Source organism: Diabrotica undecimpunctata, chromosome 1 (genome assembly GCF_040954645.1).
Source record: "Diabrotica undecimpunctata isolate CICGRU chromosome 1, icDiaUnde3, whole genome shotgun sequence".
Classification (NCBI taxonomy): Eukaryota; Metazoa; Arthropoda; class Insecta; order Coleoptera; family Chrysomelidae; genus Diabrotica; species Diabrotica undecimpunctata.
In genome coordinates, this window is record NC_092803.1 from 82,643,528 (window position 1) to 82,669,371 (window position 25,844).

Consider the following 25,844-nt stretch of genomic DNA (forward strand, 5'->3'; position numbering starts at 1 on the left):
ATCTGTCCCCTGTTATTGTACTCTTTCCTTTACCTCTTGGTAAGTATTTTCTTTAATTTTTATCAATGTATTAGGTACATTTATTTTCATCAAGCATAATATATAATTTGTGCTCTTGGGTTTATGAATGCTAATACTAGTTACCCCCCCCCCCGTGTCTATGCTTCTTTCTAGTAAGTTTCAAATGATATATATGTTGTCATTTGTCTGTCTTTCTGGTCTAAATGCCGCTTGTTCTTCTCCCAATTCCATTTCTACTTCTTGTCTTAGTCTCTTCTTTTTCGCATATGTTTTAAAACAATTATTAATCGTTTTCATTTATTTAAAAAATATTTGCTATGATTATGGAAATTCAAAAGTGTGGTTCGATTAATCAGAACTTTTAAAGGTTACGCTCTACTTTGTTTTTTTCTCTAAAATTTAATTTTCTTTTCAATCTAACGTTGGCCTAACTGATATGGAAAGGGACGCGTAATGTCGAATCTGAATAAGCAGCTTCATCATCTTCCATAGTTGAACCAGGCACAATTAAAACTAGCAAAATTAAACCATCCACATTATGGATGAATGATAAAAAACAGTATGGGAAAGTTCTCGTTTTCAATTCGAAGCTGCATCTGCAGCAAATGGCTAGACTGAGAAAGAAATGGCAGCTTCCTTGGTGGTGTTACTTCGAGGACAGACAGCAACCGTCTTGTAATTTTTTTTCTTAGGATGCACCCAGTTGTACCTCTCTCGTTTAAGCTACTGTGACAAAATATAGCCAGCAGTATCTAAAATAGATTTTCAAAAGTCAGCTGAAAGTTCGATATCAAAAACATAACAAAAGCTGACAAGCGTTTGGAGCCGATATTAAAAGATTATTGCATTTGGCGTACCTAAAGATTTTCTGGAACAAATGGGTATACACAGATGGATTACTATCGCTAGAAATCGCTAGATCAGTCTTTAATAGAATGCGCAAACTCTTTTGCAATCGTGATATCAACATAAAGTTACGAATACGAATGCTGCGGTGTTATGTCTTTTCTACCCTGTTGTATGGAGTAGAGGCTTGGACACTAAAACAGTTGACCACAAAAAACATCGAAGCTTTCGAGATGTGGTGCTATAGGCGCATTCTCAGAATATCATGGATGGACCGCGTCACTAACACGCAAGTACTCCAAACTTTAGACAAAAGATGCGAAATTCTAAATGAGATAAAAACTAGAAAGATGGAATACTTGGGGCACATTGTGAGAGGTGAAAAGTACGAACTTTTAAGAAATATCATGCAGGGCAAAATTAAGGGCAAAAGAAGTGTGGGAAGAAGAAAAATATCGTGGCTTCGTAATCTACGTGAATGGTTCGGGTGTAGTTCGATTGAACTTTTTAGGCGCGCTGCTAACAAAGTCGCAGTGGCCATGATGATTTTCAATCTCCGTTAGGAGTGGCACGAGAAGAAGAAGAAGATGGATTACAGAATGTCAAAATGCAACAAGCTCTCCGTTTACATCACGAAACGCTAAATAGAGAACTAATCTCAGCCTGTGTGAATCGGCGAAAAGCATATCCAGATCTCGTCCAAAATTAAAAGAAATAATATTTCGAAAGGAAAGGAAGTCAGAACCGTAGATAACCAACAACCCATTTTATTCAAAATTTTAAGCGAAAGAATGAGACATTTTTGCAAACGTATTGCAGAAGTTGATTTCAAACAAGAAAAAAAGAATCAAAGAGTAAGGTCAGAATGTTGCCAAGATTGACATCCAGAAGCCCGTCACAAACCCCACTCGAAATAATAGTAGATATAGGTCTGTAGGAAATCGAGTTCCCAAAACTGGCCACAGAAAGGAAAACGATACTGTGTAATCTGAAGTTTTTCATTTGAAGGAGCAGCTAGTGATTAGTAAAAATGAAATAGAAAAGCTAACAGAACAGTTGTCAATTTTGAAGAATGTGTTAAATGAACAATTACAAGAATTACAAGAAGCCAGTGTCAACTTGAAGATAAAGAGAATTTAACCGTAGAAATAAGTCTTCAGACAACCACCGTTAAACAAGCAGATAATGATCACACTTCCTTGGAAAACCTTAAAAAGAGTCTTCCAAACCCGAAGAAAAACGTTCTTCTGGTATCTTCCATGCATGGCGATGATGAGATCGAATAAACTACACAAAAACCTATGATGATTATTGACTATAACAAAATGAAGTCAGGAGTTGACATGGTAGATCAGTTATCATTAGAATAGAATGTAGCTCGCATTACTAGAAGATGGCCGATGGAAGTCTTTTACGCCCTAGTTAATGTGACAGGAATTGACGCATTTGTAATTTACAAATGTAATTAAAAAAGAAGGTAGGGCATATCGCAGAAAAAGTTTTTTGACAGAACTATCCAGAAGTCTCCTAAACAAAACATGCGATAAGAAGACAAGCAGACCAACAAAATATAGCTGCAAAATTTCTTGTAAATTCCTCTGTCTCGAACATGTTACCTCTGTTTGTAGTCAATGCTTTGGGGGGAGACTAAACTAGGACTTTTGTAATTTTAATTCATTTTTTTTATACATGCGTAAGAAATGTATGTTTTATTTTTATTAACGATTAAGAAATTACTTGTTCCATTACTTTTTTGAGTTTTTTGATTACACATTTTTGTAAACTTTTACATCTAAGCCCTTTATTAAGTATAATTATTTAAAAAAATCTATGTTTCTAACAATATATATATAGCGATATGTCTCTATTGGTCCAATAGGACGAGGTCACCAGTAATGTGTAAATTTCTTACGTCATCGCTTGAGTGTTAACTACATACTATATTTTTAGGAATGCACGGGTTCCATCTGTCTGGCGTATGGTTTAGAGTCATGCCAATGTATTCCATCCAAAAATGATCCAAAGACTAAAGCATGTGAACTGTGCTGCAAACTGCCTGGTGATAACCAACCTTGTCTTTCTTCGTTCGAATGGAACGATATGCCGTACGATATTCCAGATATGTATTCAAAGCCGGGAACACCGTGCAACAATTATATAGGTAAGTGCAGTACAAAGTATCCATAACGTGTTGTCTACACAATAATAAAATTGTCTTATTGGAAATAAACAAGAATTATACAGTAAACGCTTTATTTGATGTTTGATGTATGATGGTCATTTATAGGCCAGCATCCTATTTATGATTCACTAAAAAATTTTGTCAACTCTTAAAATTTATTTAAAAGTAAAAAAAATCCATATATATATATATATATATATATATATATATATATATATATATAAATATATATATATATATATATATATATATATATATATATATATATATATATATTAGATTGTAGTAAACTGAAATATAATTTTTGTTGTATTATATTTCCAATGTCCTTTCAAGAAAGAGTTTATAAAAATTTTGTTAAAAAAATCCTTTATAAAAGGTATAATAATATAAAAACCCTATCAGACTACATCACAGAACGTTTTCGGAATGACTATTCCATCCTCAGTGTTTTTTTAGGTTTTTAACTTTTCTAGAAAATGTTCTGTGATACAGTCCGATAGAGTTTTTATATTATTATACCTTTTATAAAAGATTTTTTAAATAAAATTTTCGGTAATTATTGTATAGGTACAGCCAACTGCAGGAAATTCATCTTTCGTTTAGATTTACAAATTTAATAATAAAAGTTTTATGTTGATCTTTTTTATCTTGTATGTAGATAGTACTTGATATGTTAGATTCCATTTCTAAATCTCCAAGCCACTGGGAGCCACATTATTTCATTTACAAAATTGTGGATAACAAGCAACAGGAACCTTCCGGGAAAGTAGATTACCGAAGTGTGTTACACAAGATTCAAAAATTCTTGGTAAAGAAGCTCGTGGAACATTTACGAATATTTTCATATTTACAAAAATATTACTGATAAAGTGATAAATATATATCAGCAAAATTTTGGAATTTTAAAAAAAAATAATTTGAGCGTTAACTGGTTGATAGTAAATCCTTTCAACATTAAAATAAATAGGTAGATATCTTGTAATATGATCATTACTTTCTTATATTAGGCTTTTGATCTAATATTCTAATATGCTATGGTCACGTTGATTGCCAGCTATCTCTCGATATTTCAAAGGGTTTTCCAGGTGGTCATTTGCTTGTTGATAATAAATATCTCTTACTAGTCGGGCTAGTATCTCACTATCTATCTGATTCCTGTTAGCAATTTATTAGCTGTGTTGAGTATGATTATGCTGGCCCACCACTGTTCTAGTACATGCCATTTAAAATTTCCCGAAAAAACTGCATATATGTTTTTAAATATCGTGCCTCTGCCGTATTTTAAGAGCGTAACGATTTATTTTGCCTACCACATTGGGTATCACTTATAGGGGGTTGAAAGTGGGGACAGCAATTACTGGGCTGGAGATAGGGTAAGCAAACAAACCGAAACCTTTGCGAATGGCCACTCTTGATTTGGTTGTAGAGATATGGGTTGTAAGTAAGTGAATAAAAGAGGGACTGTAAAGGGTTACCATAAAGGAAGAAATCAAAAAATACTTACATAGATTTCCTGGGCAACACACAAAAGAAGGTTCCTAAACTATTTAAATTGGACGCCGTTTAAAAAAATCCTCTTGCTTGATAGAAAGAAGGACTTTTCTTTCCTAAAAAATATTAAAGGGTGAAAGTCTTTTTAAAGGAAGTAATTCTAGAACTCCTGATTTAGAGAGAAACATTACATATTTATTATTAATTCACATCAACAGGTATTACAAATCAAAAAATTTAAAAAAATTATCAACAAACCTTACAGCTGCGCTATTTGTTACGATTTACAACTAGCTCCAGATGTTGGGGACACTTATAGGAATTTAAATTATCATTAAACATGAAAAATTATGTAAATTTTTCAACGGAGCTTACATTGAGATTAACCTTTAAACAAAACAAATTTCAAAATTATGGTTATGTACCAAATGTCAGAAAAGGCTGACTCTCATGTGTCGAAATGAAATATCAAACCTTTTTGAAATATTAAATATTTAAATTAATTGTATTTAAAAGAAGACTAATATGACAATTAGCTAATCCATAAAACTTATAATTTTATTTATTTATAATTTTTCAGTTTGTCATGTTTATTTTAACTTTAAATAATTTAAATAAAAAGTACCTGGTATCACTGGCTGATGTATCTCATTTAATAATGTTTCTGGGACTGGAATTGAAACAAAACACTGCAAATAAGTCTAATAGGTGGAATCAAAATCAAAAGAAATACCCATCTGTGTTTTATAAACAAACTAAAAATGTTTATATTATCAATCTCAGCGACACTGAGCACAAAAGATTGAAAATATTTTTTGGTGTTTTAACATATACGAAAATCGTAATGCTACAAGAGTTCATTTGGTAGGTCAACAGGCCCTGAAGCTTATCTGGTTTTTAGCTTAGAGAGGCTATCCCTATTTTTTTTTTATTTTTATTTCTATATTATCATTTTGTTTAAAGTTCTATAAATATTGATTACTGTTTTTTTGTTTCAACTTTAAAGAGATTTAAAACTACTATTTGCCCTCCCTATATTATGTGTTCCATGTCTTTAGTGAATCTTGTCCAATAATCTCTTTTTACCTTAGAATTCATAATTGTATCTCTTTATTACATGTATTTCCATATTCTGCTTTATCGAATAGAAGTCTGTTATATTTTGACTTTCGTTTTCCATAGCTATTATTTGATTGTTTTTATTACATTATTTTAATTGTTCTCTATTGTTAAGTTAATAGTGTATCTTTATTGTACGTGATTTAAATTACTTTTTTAAAATTACTATTTTTACTTGCAATAAGCCACCATTTTTGCTTTAAAAGTTTAAATTTTAAGTCTAAGTAACTTTTAAAGTTATTTTGATGTTTCCATTTCCACTTTGGAAATCGTTGTTTTCGAAAAAAAAAATGTCTGAAGTGGAAATAAAAATATAGGCGTTTCTCAATAAAAAATTAACTGAGTTTTAAGAAATAATAATTTACGTACTCATTATATTCAACAAGTCCAATGATTGTATCTAAGAGATGAGATACAATTCGCTAGAAATCGCTACATACTTTTTTATTACAGCACTGACAGATGTCGTATTTAGATTTTTGCAAAATATTTTTCCTAATCTACTAGCCAATATAGCTACCCAAGGCACTAGCTACTTTGTGCACCAGAGGGCATCACGACATGTCTCTCATGTTCGTCAACATGCCACTTATGGAAGTGCCAAAAAAATTTCTTTCGTTTTCTCAGTTTTATTTTAACGTTGGCAAGAAGAAGATTATACTTTGAAATATATTTCTAAATCTTTTGTTTATAAGAACATAATCAATTTTTGATTTATTGTCGGGTTGCTTTTCGGTCTTCCGGTGCACTCTATGTATACAATCTTCTGTGTGGCAATTGCTAAAAGGTGTTTGTAGTGACTAGTTCATTTTCTTGACAGTATTGTACTACGGGATCTTTTATTTCTTATTTCTAGACCGTAGTTACTTACGATATCTTCCATCCTTCCTTCACCTACTTTGGCATTAAGATCGCCCATTATTATGTTGAGTTCATGTTTTTTAAATTTTGGTCAGATTTTTTAACCCTTAATAAAATTCCTTTATGGATGCCACTAGACATTGAAGCATAGACTTGAATTATATTTATATTTATCGGGTGGATTTTTATCTGTAACAGTCGATCATTATCGGAAATAAGGTTAGAAACATGCGAATCTAGTTCTTTTTTATTTAAATTGCCATACCATTTTTATGATCTACAGCGCTGCTACTCGAGTAATAAAGAATAACATCGTTATGCTGGCATTGTCCAACCCTTGTCCATCTTACTTCACTAAGGCCAAATTTATCGATTTGAAGGATGCTCATTTCCAATGCTACAGTTGTGGGTCCAATTACGTCTAGTTTTATATAGCGTATTTTCGTATTTTCTGCGAGTATTTTCTAGGCCTACTGTACAGAACTTAAAAATTAGACAATAGAAATGTAGTATTAACCTTTTGTGGACGGACTTTTTTTTGTTTATATTAAATGGTAAATAATTTGTTTTTAGGACATATTAGGACAAAAAATGGACAAATAAAAGGTTTTTTGTATTATATTTTTGTAATGTACAAAAAAAGATGGCTCCATGTGGAACCACTAGACCACAAACGAAAATCTTATTTGCTGTGAAATGGAATAAAACAATTTTTTTTCAGATAGACATAAACCTACTTGATATGTAGTACAGTGCCATCTTGTACGACGAGGAGTTGCCTTGGTAATGCAGTGTATACAACGTACTTTGGCTCCATGCTGAGGCATATGGGCTACTTTATCAGTTTTTATTTCTAGACGAACTTGTTTTTTGAACCTGTTACTGGTGCTTGGTTTGTCCATGCTTCTTCTTCCAAATTTAGGCATTTGGGGGTCTGCTCCAATCAAACCGGTGGCCACAGCAAATTCTTTCAAAGACATACACTTACCAGTTGTTGATTGTTTGAAAATTATATATGAGTTTAGGATTGTTAGGTTAACAAAATGGGAAAAAATTCTATGCCACCACTTTTTGGATTTTTTATTCAATTCGTAGCAAGATACTAACATATCAGACTTATCTACATAGCCCATATATTTGTTGTAATCTTGTACTAGTTGTTTGCAGTTAATTTTCTATGATGTTCCATCCTTTTCTTTTCTCTTCACAGTGACATTTTCTTCAGGTTTGTGAAAATTGCTTAGAAAATGAATGGGTTTTTTATCCGTCCATTGCAAAGCTAGCACGTCGTTTTCACTCATTCTCCAGTTTGAGTACCCCTTTCCATTCTTTTGTTTGTTTTAAGTTCAGTTGAAAAACCTTTTCTATCTTTTCGAGTTGTTCCACATGAGTAGATATTGTCTTTTATCAAGTCGCGTTGTAATGCAACAGGATTGAAATAGTTATCGAAATAAACTTCATAATTTTTTCCAACTAGATCTTTTATTACTTTTGCCCCGAGCTGTTGTTGCCTTACATCGTTTACTTTTCCGCTGTATATTTGGAATTGTAAAACATATCCTGACTGATCATCATGTACTCATACCTTATATCCCCTTTTTATGGACTTCATCGGCATATATTGGCGTAAACTACTTCGTCCCTTGAACCTTATCATCGATTCGTCTATTGATTGTTGCCTGCTGGGATAAAATGAGCTTTTATAAGTGGCTGAAAGTTCCTCTAGCAATGGCCGCACTTTGTAGAGTTTATCGTAGTTCTTCTTCTTCACGTGCCATCTCCGCGACGGAGGTTGGCAATCATCATGGCTATTCTGATCTTAGATGCTGCTGCTCTGAATAGTTCAATTGATGTGCATCCGTACCATTCCCTCAAGTTACGCAACCATGAGATTCTTCTTCTTCCTACACTTCTCTTGCCCTGGATTTTCCCTTGTATAATCAATTGAAGTAGGTTGTATCTCTCATTACGCATAACATGCCCCAGGTATTGCAGCTTTCGTGTCTTGATGGTTTCCAATACTTCCATTCTTTTGTTGATTCTTCTCATGACTTCGTTGTTTGTTACATGCTCGGTCCATGATATCTTCAGGATTCTTCTATACACCCACATTTCAAATGCTTCCAACTTTTTAGCAGTCGACGCGTTAAGTGTCCATGCTTCTATCCCATAAAGCAGAGTCGAGAAAATATAGCACCTTGCCAGCCTAACTCTCAAGTCCAATTTTATCGTAGTTGCCATTACCTTTCTTAGGTTGTAATGAATTGTCATTTATATGAAGATGAGTAAGCAACCATCCAAATCTGTCACGCGACATACATGAAGAAATAAACTGATCCCTGATAACAAAATTTGCAGACCAAAAATCTCTATAACTGGGCAATTTTTTCACACCCATTAAAAGGTTGATTCCCAAAAAACACTTTATTTATGAAGGAAGAAATCAAGAGGAGTCTCTATAGTATCAGTAGTATTTATTCCAACGTTTTCTGAGAAAGGATGGAGTTGAGCGGCATTATTTGGCTCGGTGGTCCATTTTAACTCATCAAGAATAGCAATTGATACCTCATCTTCACCACAGTCACTGTCATGCGCAACATCTTCATTGTCTGAAATATCGTTTTGTTCATCTAAAACAGCTGACTCCAAAGTCATGTCGAAATCTTCATCCTCGTTCTCATCAAAATCGGATAAATCAAATCCCTCCGATGGGATATCTGCTAGTAAATCGTAAGCGTCATGACTTGTTAATTGACTCAAATCAAGACTTTTTTTTTTTTCATTTTGGAATTCTGTAACAAAACATACCTATTAGTTACTGATCGGTCTAGTGGCACCTTATTGGAACCACCAATGAAAATTCAAAATATCAAAATTCACTCAGTTATCTACGTAGTTCATAAAGACTCAATACGGCAATACATAAATACATCTATTTATCAACAAATTAACATAATACATACCTTTTATCAGTAGAAGAATGTTTGTTTATTTACAACAATAAATAACCTCACTAGCATTCACTTGTGAGCGCGCCAAATGTATTATGTACAATGTGCACAACTACTCCTGGAATTTTGTTATCGTGTTAGAAGTGAAATACATCGCATTTCGTCTGATGGTCCCAGCGTACGACTACCCGGGCAGTAGGAAAAAAATTGTTTAAAGGTGGTTCCACTGTGGAGCCACTAAGCCTGAAAGGGTTAAGATTGGTTTGAATGGGTTCAATGTTTTACCTACATTAGGTACGCAGGATGTAAGATTTGTCCATATTGCCCAATTTCGTCTGCATCATTTTCTAAATTGCTTTATTAGAGATGTCTATAATAATTGAAAGAACCAGAGAAATCCCAGATCTACGTGAGATGTTAAATCAAAAATAAAAAAAAGTAATACGAGTAAACTGTCGATTCTGACGACAAATACGAATAGGGGATAAAACATTTTTAAAATCAGCATGTAGACATGCTCGCACTCTGAAGTCCTCATACTATTCTTTAGTCGTCAGAGACGAAGATGCCACTGAACCCTAAAAGTCATACGAACAAGCTGACATTTGAAAATTTGAAAATTTTTTTTGTTTCAATTACACTACTACGTTTTTCAAAAGAACAAAACTTCTGAGAATATTAATTTAGCGACTTCAAAAAAGTTTACCACTTTTACCCCCCGGCTTCTCCTTAAAACCTCCCTCACAGGGAGGTAAAAACAAAAAAAAAATCGATTTACCAAGAATCTATATCTAGTCTCATGCAAACTGCTCTTAACGAAATTAAAAGTTGGTGCTCGAAAGAGGGCTTAAGTGTCAACTCCAGTAAAACGACTTTAATACCTTTCACAAGGAGACGTAAATACAATTTACAGGCTCAAACTATGAATGGCATCACATTAGAATCTTCCAAGGAAGTAAAATATCTGGGGGTAACCCTAGGTCAAAAACTCACCTGGAATAGTCATATTGAAAAAATTTTATCCAGAGCTTTGGTGGCAAGTTGGATCTGCCGCAAGACGTTTGGAAAGACTTGGGGCCTACAACCGAAAATGACTCTCTGGTCATATAAAACAATAATTAGGCCCATTGTCACATACACATCATTCGTATGGTGTCCAAAAACACAACAAACAACAGCTAAGTCCAAGCTGCAAAAAGTGCAGCGGCTAGCTTGTCTGGGAATCATAGGGGCAATGTCCCACTGCTCTAGAGGCGATGTTGAACCTTCCTCCATTGCAGTTCTGCATAAGGAGGGAGGCAGTAACTACCGCCTTAAAACTGCGACAGACACAAATAATGAAACCTGGAGATCTAGTTGGCCACCTGAAAATCTTAGAAGACATTCCATTGGATTCTAAGGACATGCCGACAGATGCTATGCCAGTCAAATTCGACTTTGAAACACCCTTTGAAGTGGTCATAAAAACCACCAAATGGATGAAAAAATTGAACCAAAAGTGGAAGAAGGTTCACTCGTATGGTAAACGGATGGATCTAAGATAGATGAAAAGGCAGGAGTGAGAGTTACTGGGCCCAATTTCAGGCTTCAGAGATCTAAATCTCTTGGAAACGCCCCAACTATCTTCCAGGCAGAAATACATGCTATAGACATAAGTGCGCAAGAATGTCTCAACCGAGACACCCGTAGGGCAAAAGTCTTTATTTTATCAGACAGCCAAGCCGCCTTAAAGGCTCTAAAGTCATTTACATGTGAGTCAAAGTTGGTTTGGGACTGTAAACAATCTCTCAAGAAGCTGGCGGAACGCAACAATGTAACTGTGATGTGGGTGCCACGTCACAAGGGAATTGCAGGAAATGAGGAAGCTGACAGCCTCGCAAAAGAAGGAGCTAATACCCCATTCCAGGATCCGGAACCCTTCTGTGGACTATCGAAAAGCCACATCAGAGAGGAACTCCGTACCTGGGAACTCAATCAACTAAGATCATATTGGTCTAACACACCAGGACAAAGGCAAGCAAAAAGTGTCGCCTACTGCAACCAACCGCCTTATCGAAATGAGTAAAAAAGATATCAAAATGGTCACTGGCCTTCTCACTGGTCACTGCCCTCTGAGATATCATCTCAAGAAGATGGGCAAATCAGATAGTGAGAACTGTCGTTTCTGTCACAATGAAAAGGAAACGGCAGAACATATACTATGCAACTGCGTAGCACTGTTCTGCAAACGACTAAAATTCCTAGAAGAGGTCAGTCTGGCGTCCTCTGACATAGGAAACAACTCACCTAGGAAGCTAATCAACTTTATCAGAAGTATTGGCATTCTATAGTTTAACTAGATTAAGGTATGCACAAATGATCTCTATAGGTCGAAGTGCGGATAATCTAATCTAATCTAATCTGTAAAGCGTACAAAAAAATATTTTAAATAAAAAATGTAGAGATAATTTTAAATAAAAATGTTTATAAGCATTTTTTGTTTAGAATCAACCGTTCTCTTAGAAATAACGTTTGAAGCGACCGTCGATTTTGCATTGTATGAGCGCAAAATCAATATTCAATAAAATTTGTATCAGCTCGACGGTAAAAATTAGATATCTTTTGATTCAACTGACCTATCGACAAAAATCAAAATGCGTTTTAAAGGTAAAGAGTTTATCTTTCGTATGCAGATTTGTATTTTGCCGCATAAACTCAGATTTTATACAGGTGTTAAATAAATAAACATGGCGCGATTTTTGGCATTTTTTATAATTCTCACGAGATCAATACACTCTATCTCTTTCATTGACTAGCCACTATGAAATTTAAATTAATAGAGCCTAACCTTAAAAACCTATAGCATGAAATTTTAGTTTAAAGTTTTGGCAACAATTGTGAGGCATTTGAAATATGCTTAAAAAACGCTGGATTTAAACTTGCACATAAAAAACGATCTAAAACATTTTAAACTTTTTTTTCCATTAAATTAGTACGTTTTTCAAAAGAACAAAACTTCTTCAATAAACAACACCCAAAACCGTCTTCTTAAATTAATTTCCCGTGTGATCGTTGGAAATATAAAACAATAAATTCTGCGTTTTTTATTCATATTTCAAATGCCTCATATTTGTTACCACAACTCCAAACTGATATTTCGTGTTATAGGTTTTAAAGATTGATCTCTAAAAATGGAAATTTTACTACAACTGTTCAATAAAACCGTCAAGCTGATACAGATTTTATTGAACATTGATTTCGCTCTGGTAACATGCAAAATTGACGGTCGCTTCAAGCGTTTTTTCTAAGAGAATGGTTTATTCTACACAAAAAATGCGTTTAAACATTTTTGTTTAAAATTATCTCAGCTGCATTTTTTATTTGAAAATATTTTTTCTACGGTGGTAAATCGATTATTTTGCGTTTTTACCCCCCTGCGATGAGGGTTTTAGGGGTAAACCCGGGGGTAAAACTGATAAAAATTTTTGCATCTTTTTTTATCCAAAATTGATACACTTAGCAAAATTCAGCTTGTTCATATGATTTTTAGGGGTCAATTCTCTGACGACTGGACTACTATATTACTTTGTACACAATCATCTACCGTCATTATTAAAACAAATATAATAGCTTAAAGCAATTTCAAAAATAACTAACTTAAATAAGAATAATATTATTTGGATAAAACGTATTATAGGCGTAGATGTGTATGTATTGCCCATATTAAAAATATTTTGGACTTAAGTAGGTTAACTATTTAGTTTAGTAAAACATGATGCTTTCAAGATGTTTTTAATATTAAATTTGTTTTATTTATTTTAACTTCTTTTTAAAATTTGTTTCTAGGTTACTGTGATGTCTTTCAAATGTGCCGAGAAGTAGACCCTTCAGGCCCTCTTGCCACTCTTCGGAAATTATTACTTTCTGACGAAAGTATAGCCAGTTTCAAGAAATGGATTATAGACTACTGGTATGCTGTAGCGATGATCATAGCGGCTGTCATAGCTTTATTGGTAGGTTGATTATATATATATATATATATATATATATATATATATATATATATATATATGTATATATATTTATATATATATATATATATATATATATATATATATATATATATATATATAAGAAAAAGTAGTCCAAAATTTTTTGACTAGTTTGGAAAAAATAATCTCTTAATAAGAGATCTGAGATCCAGAATCTTAGCAAAACTTACAATTTTATATTGACTTTTGACTGAGCTATTCTGCATCTCAGAGTTTTCTTTGTTCTTTTCTTTTTTAAAATTTCAGTATTAATTGAATACTTGTGATCAAACTTCAGTTACTAATTTAGTTTTGTTTTGTTTGAGTTATTATTTTTTCTAAACCTATTTACTAAATACTATTTTCTTTCGATTGCTTATGTCATAAATAACATTTTTAACTTCCCGCTTATTTTTAAGTTGGTAATACAGTTGGTAGTACTCAAAATTTATAAACAGTATTTTGTGAGCCGTTAATTTCAAAGTTGTTTTTTGTATTTTCTCCTAACTATTTAAACAATAATTGTCCACCCACATTCTCTTTCTGCTCGTGAAATGTGACTGAAATCAAGCCTGCAGCGACGACTGTTTTAACATGTCGTCCTTCATTTTGTTTTTAACTTTTAACGTATTTAGTAATTTTAAAGTGTTTTTTTAACAGTAATTTTTAAAGTTTAATTGCAACTTCAGTATATCATGTTATTTAACGTTGTTGTTTCTGCCACGAATCTTACATTCGGGTAAGTTTTTTATAGTTTTTTATAGCCTTTTTTTGGCACCATTCAAACTGTTACAACATAGTAATTTTCTTTGTAGACCTTGATAAAGGTGGCAAAAAACCACCGAAAGCTTGGATTCAGAATAAATAGTACGCCTTAGCAAAGCTCTGTTTTTATTGACTACCACACCCAAAAAGAATAAAGTATTTACATATATATATATATATATATATATATATATATATATATATATATATATATATATATATATATATATATATATATATATATATAGTTGTAGTAGTCTGAAAACCTGCGTACACAGTATCGACATACGAGCTTGTATGTCGATACTGTGTCTAACAACCATTAGTTTGAATTCAGGTTTTGTGAAATTTATTTTTTCCTCAGAAATAATTCTGGTTTTATTCGCAAAAAAACATAATAAAGAAATTGATATTTCAAGATAGGAAAATGGTAACCTTTACAACTTAAAATTCAAATTATTAAATGGCATTATTCTGGAAGTAGTGCCGACAATATAATCGGTAAGTTTTCGTTTTTACTCGAAGGCTTCTTCTTCTTAAATTTCCATCTCCTATCGGAGGTTGGATATCATAACGGCTATGGTCAGTTTGTTGGCTGCTGTTCTGAAAAGTTGTAGTGAACTACAGTTAAACCATTCTCTAAGGTTCCTCAGCCAGGAGATGCGTCTTCTTCCTATGCTTCTTCTTCCTTGGATCCTTCCTTGCATAATAATTCTCAGCAGCTCATATTTTCTGGTATTTCTCATATTCTCCTCTGCTTATGTGACCCAAATACTCTAGTTTTCTTCTTTTTATGCTGTTCATAATTTCTAACTCCTTATTTAGACGTCGTAGTACCTCAGCATTGGTAATCCTTTGAACCCACTGAATTTTTAATATTCTTCTGTAACACCACATTTCGAACGCTTCTATTTTTCTTATGTGTTGTTTCTTCAATGTCCAAGCTTCCATTCCATATAGTGAAATAGAAAATATGTAACATCTTAGAGCCCTCAATCTGAGATGCAACTGAAGGTCTCTGTTGGTAAGCATTGTCTTCATTTTCACAAATGCTTGCCTTGCAGTTTCAATTCGGACTTTGATTTCTCTGCTTTGGTCATTTTTGTCATCAACCCAGGTTCCCAGATATTTGTATGTCTCTACTTTTTCTATTTGGGTTTGCTCTATCATTAATCTTTCATTTCCATGTTGCGTTTTTGAGATAATCATAAATTTAGTTTTTCTCTTATTTATTTTTAGTCCGTATCTAATGCAATAATCGTTAATTCTATTTACCAATTCTTGTAGCGATTCCAGGGTGTCTGCCATTATAACGGTGTCATCAGCGAATCTTATGTTATTTACTATTCTTCCGTTTACAGAGATTCCATCACCCAGATCCGCTATCGCTTCCTGGAATATGGCTTCACTGTACATGGTAAACAGTAATGGTGACAGAACACAGCCTGTCTTACTCCTCTCTTTATATCTATATTTTCGGACTTTTGTTCTTCTATCTTTATATTGGCGTTTTGATTTCAATACAGATTGATAATGATTCGTAAGTCTCGTCTGTCTATATCTTTGTTTCTCAGTACTTCTATTAGTTTTTCATGTTGGACCCTGTCGAATGCCTGCTCAAAGTCGATGAAACAGGAATAAATATCTAGGTTCATATCTAAGCATCTTTGAGTGAGGACATTAAAAGCAAACAATGCCTCTCTCGTTCCCAGTCCCTTGCGGAACCCAAACTGAGTATCATCCATATCATCTTCTAGTTTTCTATATAATCTTCCATGAATCACCTTTAGAAGTATTTTGAGGGTATGGCTCGAAGGCTCTGTACCAGCAAAATTTACAATTCACAGCATAATTTTTCAATTTGTAAAAACTGGTTGTGTCAAGAATTGTAGAAAATGCACGGATACTAATGAAAGTGAAAATCAACCGGTTCATGCAATTAATGAAGAACGGGAACAGCGTGAAACTGCCGTATGTAGTCTAGCTGAAATCAATTTTCTTTGAAGCAGCACCTTAATTTCAAGAAAAACTGGTATTAGTGCTGGAATTTTACGACATACTTTAAAAAGATACAAGTACCATTACTACAAATTGCAAAAAATTTACGAAATTTGCACTGCTAATTATGAACAACGGATGGTTTTTGGTGAGGACATGATAGGACGCACTAATCGTGATGAAGATTTTATGAAAAAATCTTGTTTACGGATGGGTCTTCATTTTCTTTAACTGGTCAGCAAAATCAATCTGTAACCGTAGGGTACTCTACAGAAAATAGGCACATAAGTGTTCTTTATAAAACGAAATATTTCATAAAGTTAATCTGAGTTGATATTTTAGGTGACAACGTAATTGGTCCATTTTTCATTGTGCGCACTTTGTATCGTCGTAAATACCTAGGTCTCCTGAGAAGTCACATAATTTCATCAGTTCGATCATAACCTAATGTGAATGACATTTGGATGCAACAAGACGGCTGTCTAGCTCACAATGCACAGGAGATGTTGGATTTTTTATACATTACGTTTCCAGATAGAGCTATTAGTACAAAAGGTGCCATAAAAACGCCACCTCGCTCCCCTCATTTTGTATCTTCGGACTTTTTCGTATGGGGTTAAGAGAAGCCAAAAAATTTACCGTCGTGAGCATGAACGTGTCGGAAATTGAGACAAATTACGTCAAAAAATCATTCAGCCTATCACAGCATAACACCCGAAATATTGTCGAACACCCAAAGGCCATTATATAATCGATTGGGCTATTGCTTGGCTGAACGTGGGGGACTTTTTGAAAATTTAATTTAAAATAGTTTTAATTAAAATTATAAAATTATTAATTTGTAGAATAAATTGTTTTAATTTATGTCGTTAAGAATTTAGTATGATATTTTTTATGAATTGAGATTAAAGAAACTGTGTCTATATAATATTTTTTCTCAGTTCTTTGCCTTGTCTTAATGCCCTATAGTAAGATATTTTTTTCCATTCCTGTATATATTTATATATTGATAGATTTGATTAACTAAAAAGTTATCAAACTAATTTAGCAAGTAGTATGTCACATTTTTATAACGTCCTGATGTTTTTGAGGGTTATGTCCAGTTCTTAATTTTATTATAAACAAGTGTCTAAAATTTAAACGAAAGAACTAGTACATGGTACAAATAAGATTTATTAAGTATGTCGTTAATTTTTTTTCTGAAAACTTACGTATTTGTTTCTTATCAAAAGAATCTTTTAAACAAATTTTAATAATGTATATAATAGAATGTCCAAAATAATGTCACAAAAATAATTTCAAAAGAACTATTACGGTATTAACATAATACATTTTGTCTATACCTAGTCTGTTTCAAAAATATCCATCCTGTGTTTATAACTTCGCGCCAAATGGTATTGACCTTTCCGTGGGATGTAAGCCTGATCAGTATCTCTTCCAGAACGTGCTCTATACTACCGGAATTACCAACGAGCAGTGTTAGTAGGAACCACCTAGTTCTGTACTTTGGCTTTAAACTCGGAAACAGTTGTGAGAAAATTATTTAAATAATACAATCTTTTGAAAATAGTATATAAGCAAAACAGATAAAAAATGGTTGACTTGTTTAAAAAATGACTAAACTTTCGTTGGGAGTGATGTGCCTTTCGATATGCCAATCACATAGTTCTATTTGAGCCTCGATATGTTTCGCGAGACATTACAGTAGCGAGTTACTGTATATTGCCAACCATTGCCAATTTGCCCTTCCAATTTTCCTGGCGTCATCGTATAATACACCTACCATACACCGTTTAAAAGGTTAATTTTTATTCGCCCTTGGCATATTTCCTGTCCATCTTAGCTTTAGCCAGTTTTAAATTTTTGCTTTTTCTTCATATTTTTTATGGAATCTCTTAATTTTAGAACGGCTTCAGTGATGATAATGAATAAAGCATTGCGAAGTTATAAACAAAGATCGGATACTTTTGGGATACGGCTCGTCTATCATCAACACCTGGACAAACCTTTCGAAAAAATGTCAGCTTGACCCCATCTTCAATTTCTATAGAACGTACAAATTTTGAATTTGTTATATAGTTTTTATAGTTTTCTATAACTATTTTGTTTATTGTTTTATTAGATAAAAATCTTAATTTCCATTCGTGACTTGAAAAAACGACAAACGTGAGTACAAAAATTGATAAAAGCTTTAGTAAAAAGCTAGAAGTATGATTTTGTGTAGTTTTAGGCCAAAATGAAGACATGTTTTGATTTCAAAATGAAGAAAAATATCACATATACACACATACACACACACACACACATATATATATATATATATATATATATATATATATATATATATATATATATATATATATATATATATATATATATCATAACAATAATATTAATAATAATTAAGATGCTTTAAATGAACGGCGAAATGATCACAATTCGTCAAACTTGAATTGGTATCAATAGACAGTTATAACGTTATTTCGGTATGCCCTACGTCTTTAGACGTAGTAGATGGGTAGATACAAACTCATACAGGGAAAGCCATCGAGTGTGTACTACTATTTCCACTTCTCCGTTGGTAGCTGCAAAAAGCGCCACTTATTTTGGTAGCCTTAAATGAAAACGTCTGTCGTTTTCTATCTTTTTGGGCTGTACAAAATGTATAAAAGATTTACGTATTTCAAATGTCGAAAGTCAAAGTATTACAAAAACTTCTTATAGTTTTTTATCAGCCATTAGAGAAACTTCTACAATTTTTTTTAGAAGTCTATTTATTTTACTTAAATGTAAGAATCAAATACTAAAATCTTTTGTTTTCTACACTTTCACAACATTTATTACAACTTATTATCACTGCACCTGCTTCCGCGCAAAGTGCCTTTCTCAAGTGATGTATTTGACGGGAGAGCCGTTTGTTGGGAAATTGGTACAATTTACTAATGTTTGTATTTTGAGAACGATTTTCGAAGTTAAAATTGAAACGTCAATAAACGTACTTTAACCTTTAATTGTGGCTTATTCCCATTTAAATAGTAATTACTTTAAAATGCCACAACAAAATAGCTTTAGAAAAATATTAAAAGGATGATTGTGATCTAGAAGTTGAAGTGCGTACTTCTTCTTTAATAGTCTTTACCAACAACCGAACAACACACTCTGATCGTTTGAAAATATTTGTGTACATTTTAATATACTTTAAAGTATCTGCCATAATTTACATTAATTTTATAAATTAGGTATAATCGATACATTCCAATTTGAATACCAATTTTCACGACAATTAAACTTACGGTTACTGTTCTTTATAATTTATAAGTATTGTTTTATAAGTGCGCTTTGGAGTCTCACAAAAGTCGTTCTAGATAATTAGAGTAAAGCGAGATATCGTCAATCTTCGATATTGTTGCATGATTTACACCGATATTACCGGTCATTCTAAAACGTAAATTGCGTTGTAGATTAGATGAAAACAGAATTAACAATCTGTGTAAATTTGTCATTTTGCTTTTTTTAAATATTAAAGAGTCGTTAGTTTTTATCAGCTCAGTGTTATACGACTATAGCGATAGAGTAATAAAAAATTTACATAAAATAATGCTAATAATTATTCTGTTAATCTAAGTTCTCAGAATCTATTAAACTCTATATTAAACAAAGATTCAATATCAAGTCACGATTTTTGTTGCAAAACTAATGCTATTACTAAACTTTACTAATATTTGGCGTTTTTAGGTTTTGAGCACAAAATACCTTGGTAAGAAGCCTAACTTCAAACTAAAGTCCGTCACGATTATCCATAAGTCACCGACGGAAGCCGTTAGACTACCGCCTGACGGAGAAGGAGTCACCGTCCATCCAGGAGTCCGATCCAAGCTTCCTCTTAAACGTAAAGTTCGCGATGGAAAGATGAAGAGGAAGCGAAAAGGTAAAGTGGAGTCCATCAACAACAACCTCAATAGTCCTAATAAATCCAAAGTGTCGCCGAAAAAGAAGAAACGAGTCTCTGCGGCCGTGGTGGCCGAAGAAGTCAAAACCAAACCAGTCGATACCAAAGTATTCGAAGTGCCAAACAACAAAGTGAAAAGAACTTCGCAAGCCAAACCCGCCAAAAAGAAGAAGAAGAAGAATGAGATTATCGACTATAGCAGTATTCAAGCCGATCTGGATGGGAAAAAAGGTTCGGATGTTATTCATACGCCTCTAACGCCGGAGTCTGATCCTGTGGGTAAAGTCCAGAATTGGTTGCTCAAATCCCAATATGCGCTGCCGAAATCAAAATCAACTCCTGTCGGTTTGACCGACAAGACCAGACGTAGCCCGCATAAGAGGCCGACAATCAGGCCGAGAACTGATAAAAGCAAGTCGCACAGTGTGGGCAACATCCCCAGCGAGAAGGAGAAAGTTCGCTTACAGGTGGTGTACAAACCACCGTTTAAGTTTAGTGTAAAATTGCGCAAACCCGAAAAGACGAGTGTTATAATTGAAAGAGTGCCGGACGTTGTGAAAAAGCCCGAGAAGGCGCCACCTAGAACAGGCGTGCTAGTGCGTACCCTGAAAGAAACAGAGAGCAGCAAGCCGCCTCCTCCGCCTCCGCAAATCCCTCTGCCCCCTATTCCCGTCAGCGAACAGAGCGTGGACGTTGTGGACCATCATAGCTCTGCGGCCAACATTGATTCCAATATCCATACCGTCCAATCCGACCTAGAGGTACTATTATCTGAAAGTGAATTTCTTTTCTCGGATGACTGACGAACTACTAGGTTTTTACTGATGATATTAACTGTGTAAACCAGTTGACAGGTAACATGCGCTAGAATTCTAAACAGATTTTACGTTCAACAAATGTTCGTTTACAAGTAAACCAACCGGGAATGTTTTCAAAATTTGTTCACACTTGTGGAGAATATTTCCTTTTATTATATTATATTAATATTTTCTCTTGTCGAAACACAAAATCCCAAAAATGATAATATTGTTCTGAAAATTATTAGAGTTTTTAAGGGGTTTTGGCGTTAAAATACCCCATTATTACGGTTATATCTCTGATTTTGTAGTTTTCAAGTTCAATGTAAATTTTTTTCCTCCTTATCAGCAATTGGTGCATAAACCTCTATTAAATTTAGGTTTTCATGGATTTTCATCAATTTCAGCAATATTATTCTTTCGGATATAAAGCCCCTTACAGATTTTATTATCTTTACACAAGTATAATGGCGACTCTATATCTGTGTTGCGTGTCATGTTTCCCGAATAATAGCTTCTTTCTTTATATTAGATTTTTCAGAGTATGAGAGTAATCCATCTTGTGTCGCTTATTCCCAGTATATCGATCTTTCATCTATATATCTTCTATTTAATATTTCTTAATTTTCCGGGCTCTTACATGCTTCTTACCTTTCATGAAATTTGGTTTCCGAGAACCATGATAAGTATATTAATGCTTGTTATTCATCGCCATTATAGCCATTAGAATGTGTAACTAGGGACAATTAATTGGGAAGTTTTCGTGGCAGAACTAATTTTGATATTCATTTAATTCCCTGTCATTATATATTTTTAAATCAACTTTCCCGTCACGATTTTATAATTTTTTTATGTTTACATCTTCTCATTTATAGCTTCCATCGTTGTAACAAATCTTTTCGCATTTCTCAATGCATAGTAGTCATTAATGTTAGTTTGTCTCATTAATGTCTTATAAATTATTATTTGTGTTTTCTTGATGCTCAATATTTGTGATTCCTTTTTATAATACTCTCCTTTATTTTCAGTTCTACATATCCATATATACATATTGTATATATACATAAATAACATAATGCACCAACATGGTTCCAGACTAGCGACGCTACTAATGATACTTACATATTAGAGCGATTTAAAGTGCGATTTTTAAGTGAAGGCAAAACCTAATTGCGTATAAGTTGATAACCTTGTATCGGGTACTGAAGATAAAATGTCTAGTGCTTCAACACTAATTTAAATTCTTTACAAAGAGAAAATGATGTGCTTCTAATTAATAAAATAAGGAAAACTGTCTAGCCTATGCAGAGTTAACTAAAAAAGCATGCTGACATAGTTTTTAATTATCTGGGCATATGAGAATGGATTTTTAAAGTTTAACCAAAAGGGTACATAATATGTATACATCAATTAAAATGTTCTAACCCTACTCACGTTATTAGTTTTGATCCTCGTCGCTGTACGATAGAGGTTCGATTAGACATTTCTATAAACAATTAACAACGTAATAACATCACAAAAATAGACTTCCACTTATTTTCTAGAAACACCTTAGACCAAAGAAATTTAACAAACAATAGATATTTTTAATAATGTTTAATCGTGAGTTTACGAAAGATAATTTATCCGTTTTGCGCATAGCAAATGGCTAAATTTTATATGGAATTTTATAGGAACATAACTAAGTATTCCATAACGATAAATCTGTTTAAAATTCTAGCGTATTTCTTCTACTTGTATTTGGTACCTGTCGACTGGATTTTTAGGATATAACCCTTTTTGAAGGCTGTGGAAAAACATTCCGCATTTTCTGAGATGCTGTTTTTTATTATATTTTTACTATGGTTTTTATTAAGTTTGGTTTGGGAAAGCTTTTTTATTCATTTAGTGAATCTTTTTCCGGCGATTACTTAAGAAAAGATCAGTATTAGCGTTGATTGAATATCAATCAACGGTATTAGCAAGTAATCTTTTGTTCATAATTTTATGCCTTGGGCAATTTTAAATTATATATTTATATCAATACAATGGAATGAAGACGAGTGAAAGTAAAAACTCTTGTTATCATGTAAGAAAGAGGCTACGAAAGATTTTAATAAAAATTATAAATATAATAATAACTACCAAAAAATATACAGATAAAAAGGAGAATATAGAGAAAAATAAAATTGATATAGGTACATAAGTAAAAATCAAAACTACACGAAAACAAGGAAAAAGCTTCAAAAACAAACTAATATTACAAAAAAAATGTAATAATAAATACTGAGAGATTTTTAAAACAAAATTAAAAAACTACCAATGGAAACTTTAGTACTATTTTGTGATGTATTTAACTTAATTAAATAAAGTTAAATGGCTACTGCCGTTACAGAATATCAAGACTCTTTTGGATATTTGCTATGTGTAGCATACGTTTGAGGATTATATCTCTAATAGATTTACTATAACTAAGATAAAGTTAAGAACAAGGTGATTTTAAACAAACAATTGTAAGTTTAGCCTCTTTTCTGGAGTATGTATACTTTTTGGTTATTACCTTTAATCATTACCAAAAACCTGTTATTTTTATATGAAGCAATATCAGTCATATAAATGATAAATGTAAAATTAGTAATGAATATTTTTAATGAAAAGAAAAACATAATAAAGTACAATCACTTGAAGTTTGTGTACAATCGTCGATTGCACAAAAAACTAAAAGGTATATACATACTACCGTATAAACACGTTATGGTAACTTTAAAAATATAATTTATAACACTTTTTTGAAAATAGATGCCTTTTCCAACGGTGTAACGATCGGAGCGAATGCTGAAATTTCAGCCGATATTTTGCGTGCTATAAAATTTCTTATATACTCTCATCCATGATGCTCGTCGATTTGTCATGTTTGAAGACAGATTAACAAGGGGATGGCCAAGATATTTTTAGGAGTAATTAACTTTTAACTAACATTAGCACGTGATGAAGTTTATTTTTATATGAAATTATAAGACTTTACAAAGCAAGAAGCTTACAAAGCATAAATCATTACAACTAGATTCACTTTTTATTTTCTTAAAACAAGTGTACTTCACGACAATGACTATAAAATGATTCATAATAATTTTCGGCCCATGTTAGCACATAGAATACTTACATACAACATGTATTATTATTCAATATCCTTGCAGCTAACTTACTCATCGCAATAATATTTTAGGTAGCTCTCAATTTTTTTTATATATTTAAGTGACATGATTGAAAGCTAATTCTTACCTTTAGTTTATAGAGAAACATTAATAAACAGAGAATTTTACTGTAAGTGCATAACATGTATTTGTTTTCTAAATAGAAATCATTAGACTACAAGAAACTTGAGGGGACTAAATAAACCATATGTTAGTATTCTTGGTAAAAATGGCACAAAAATTTTTCCAAAAAATTGAAAAGAAAAATAATAGCAAAATACCTTAATCGTGTTCCACATAACTTTACCAATGTGGACAATTATAGTGAAGGATAAAGATCTTGTGTCAAAAAAAAATTGTCCAAGACGAAAGCTTTATTCAAAACCAATATTCAGTTGTCAAGAGTTAAGAACTGTTTCTCCTTAATATTTTTATTTATTTATTTATCAATTTGATGTAAGGAAAAAAAGTCGGATAAAGGTTTACTAGAGTTAACAGCCTATAATTTATTTCTATTTTACTCATCTATGATCTTACGCTTATTTAATTCCACAAAAGGTCTACGAATTCTACAACAACGATAAAATAATTCAAAAAATATATTCATATACGATTTTTCCAGTCTTTTTGCGTTTTCAAATATTGTTACAATAGATAAACTGTATTCAATAATTTGAGTACATATGAAAAACCATTCAATGAATTTTTGTCATTTTATATAAACATTTTGGTATAACAAGATTAAAACCATTTACCAACAAATTTGCTATGCAGGTTCTGATACTAAACTATGTGGAAGTGAATACTATACCAATGTACGATTCCTGTTCTATGATATTAAAAAGAAAAGTTTTACAGCTAGTAAGGTTTTGTATTTTGTTCACCAAATATACGAATTTATTACAGTTTAAAAAATTTTAAAATTATTCTTTTTGTTTAGTGTAGAGTTCGTAAACTTTTATTAAAAACTTTTGGTGGTTAAAAGAGTTTTTTTACAAGCCAAAAATGCAAAAAAAGTGTTAACACAAGTTTCTTATACAATCATGCTGCCATAACAGAATGTTAATAATTTTGAAAATTATAAAAAAAATGTATTTACACATGTATATTAATGGCTATATATATATATATATATATATATATATATATATATATATATATATATATATATATATATATATATATAAATATATATATAAATATATATATATATATATATATATATATATATATATAAATGTTTTTGATGGGTTGGAGTCAATAAAAGGAGCTATTGGTTAACTATTTAATATCTCGAGCTTTCAATTGTGTTTACAATTCTTATCAAGAGCTGCTAAAAAAGACAAAATATCTTACAAAGTTGAACTATAAAGAAAAACATTTTTTGTTAACTCACCAAATAAAATTAGTTTCGTTAATAAAAATTGCTGCAAATACATGTCAAAAAGAATTAATACTAAAATGCCCTTATCTAATAAATTCTTCCCTGAAATTTTAATATTTTTGAAAACATTTTCTTAACAAAAATATAATTGAATTTATAAATAGTTTAAAGTAGCAACCAATTACAAATAAGCCTCAATGTCATAAATACCAACTTAAAATGTTTACCTTTGACAATTATATTGTCAAAAATAAAATTTTGTTTTGTTTTGTTTAAAAATTCTTTTTTGTTTAG

The 25,844-nt window shown here is 32.2% G+C and overlaps 1 protein-coding gene across 1 annotated transcript in view; it reads left to right on the plus strand.

Annotated features, from left to right (window-relative positions):
• LOC140450847 (disintegrin and metalloproteinase domain-containing protein 10-like) overlaps positions 1–25,276 on the plus strand; it is a 942,961-nt gene extending 917,685 nt beyond the window's left edge. The window contains exons 12-14 of the mRNA XM_072544529.1: positions 2,818–3,028; positions 13,300–13,466; positions 19,983–25,276. Coding sequence (XP_072400630.1) covers positions 2,818–3,028; positions 13,300–13,466; positions 19,983–20,999 — 1,395 coding nt within the window. The 3' untranslated portion in view covers positions 21,000–25,276. The remainder of the gene's footprint in view (positions 1–2,817; positions 3,029–13,299; positions 13,467–19,982) is intronic.
• Positions 25,277–25,844: the final 568 nt, after the last annotated feature.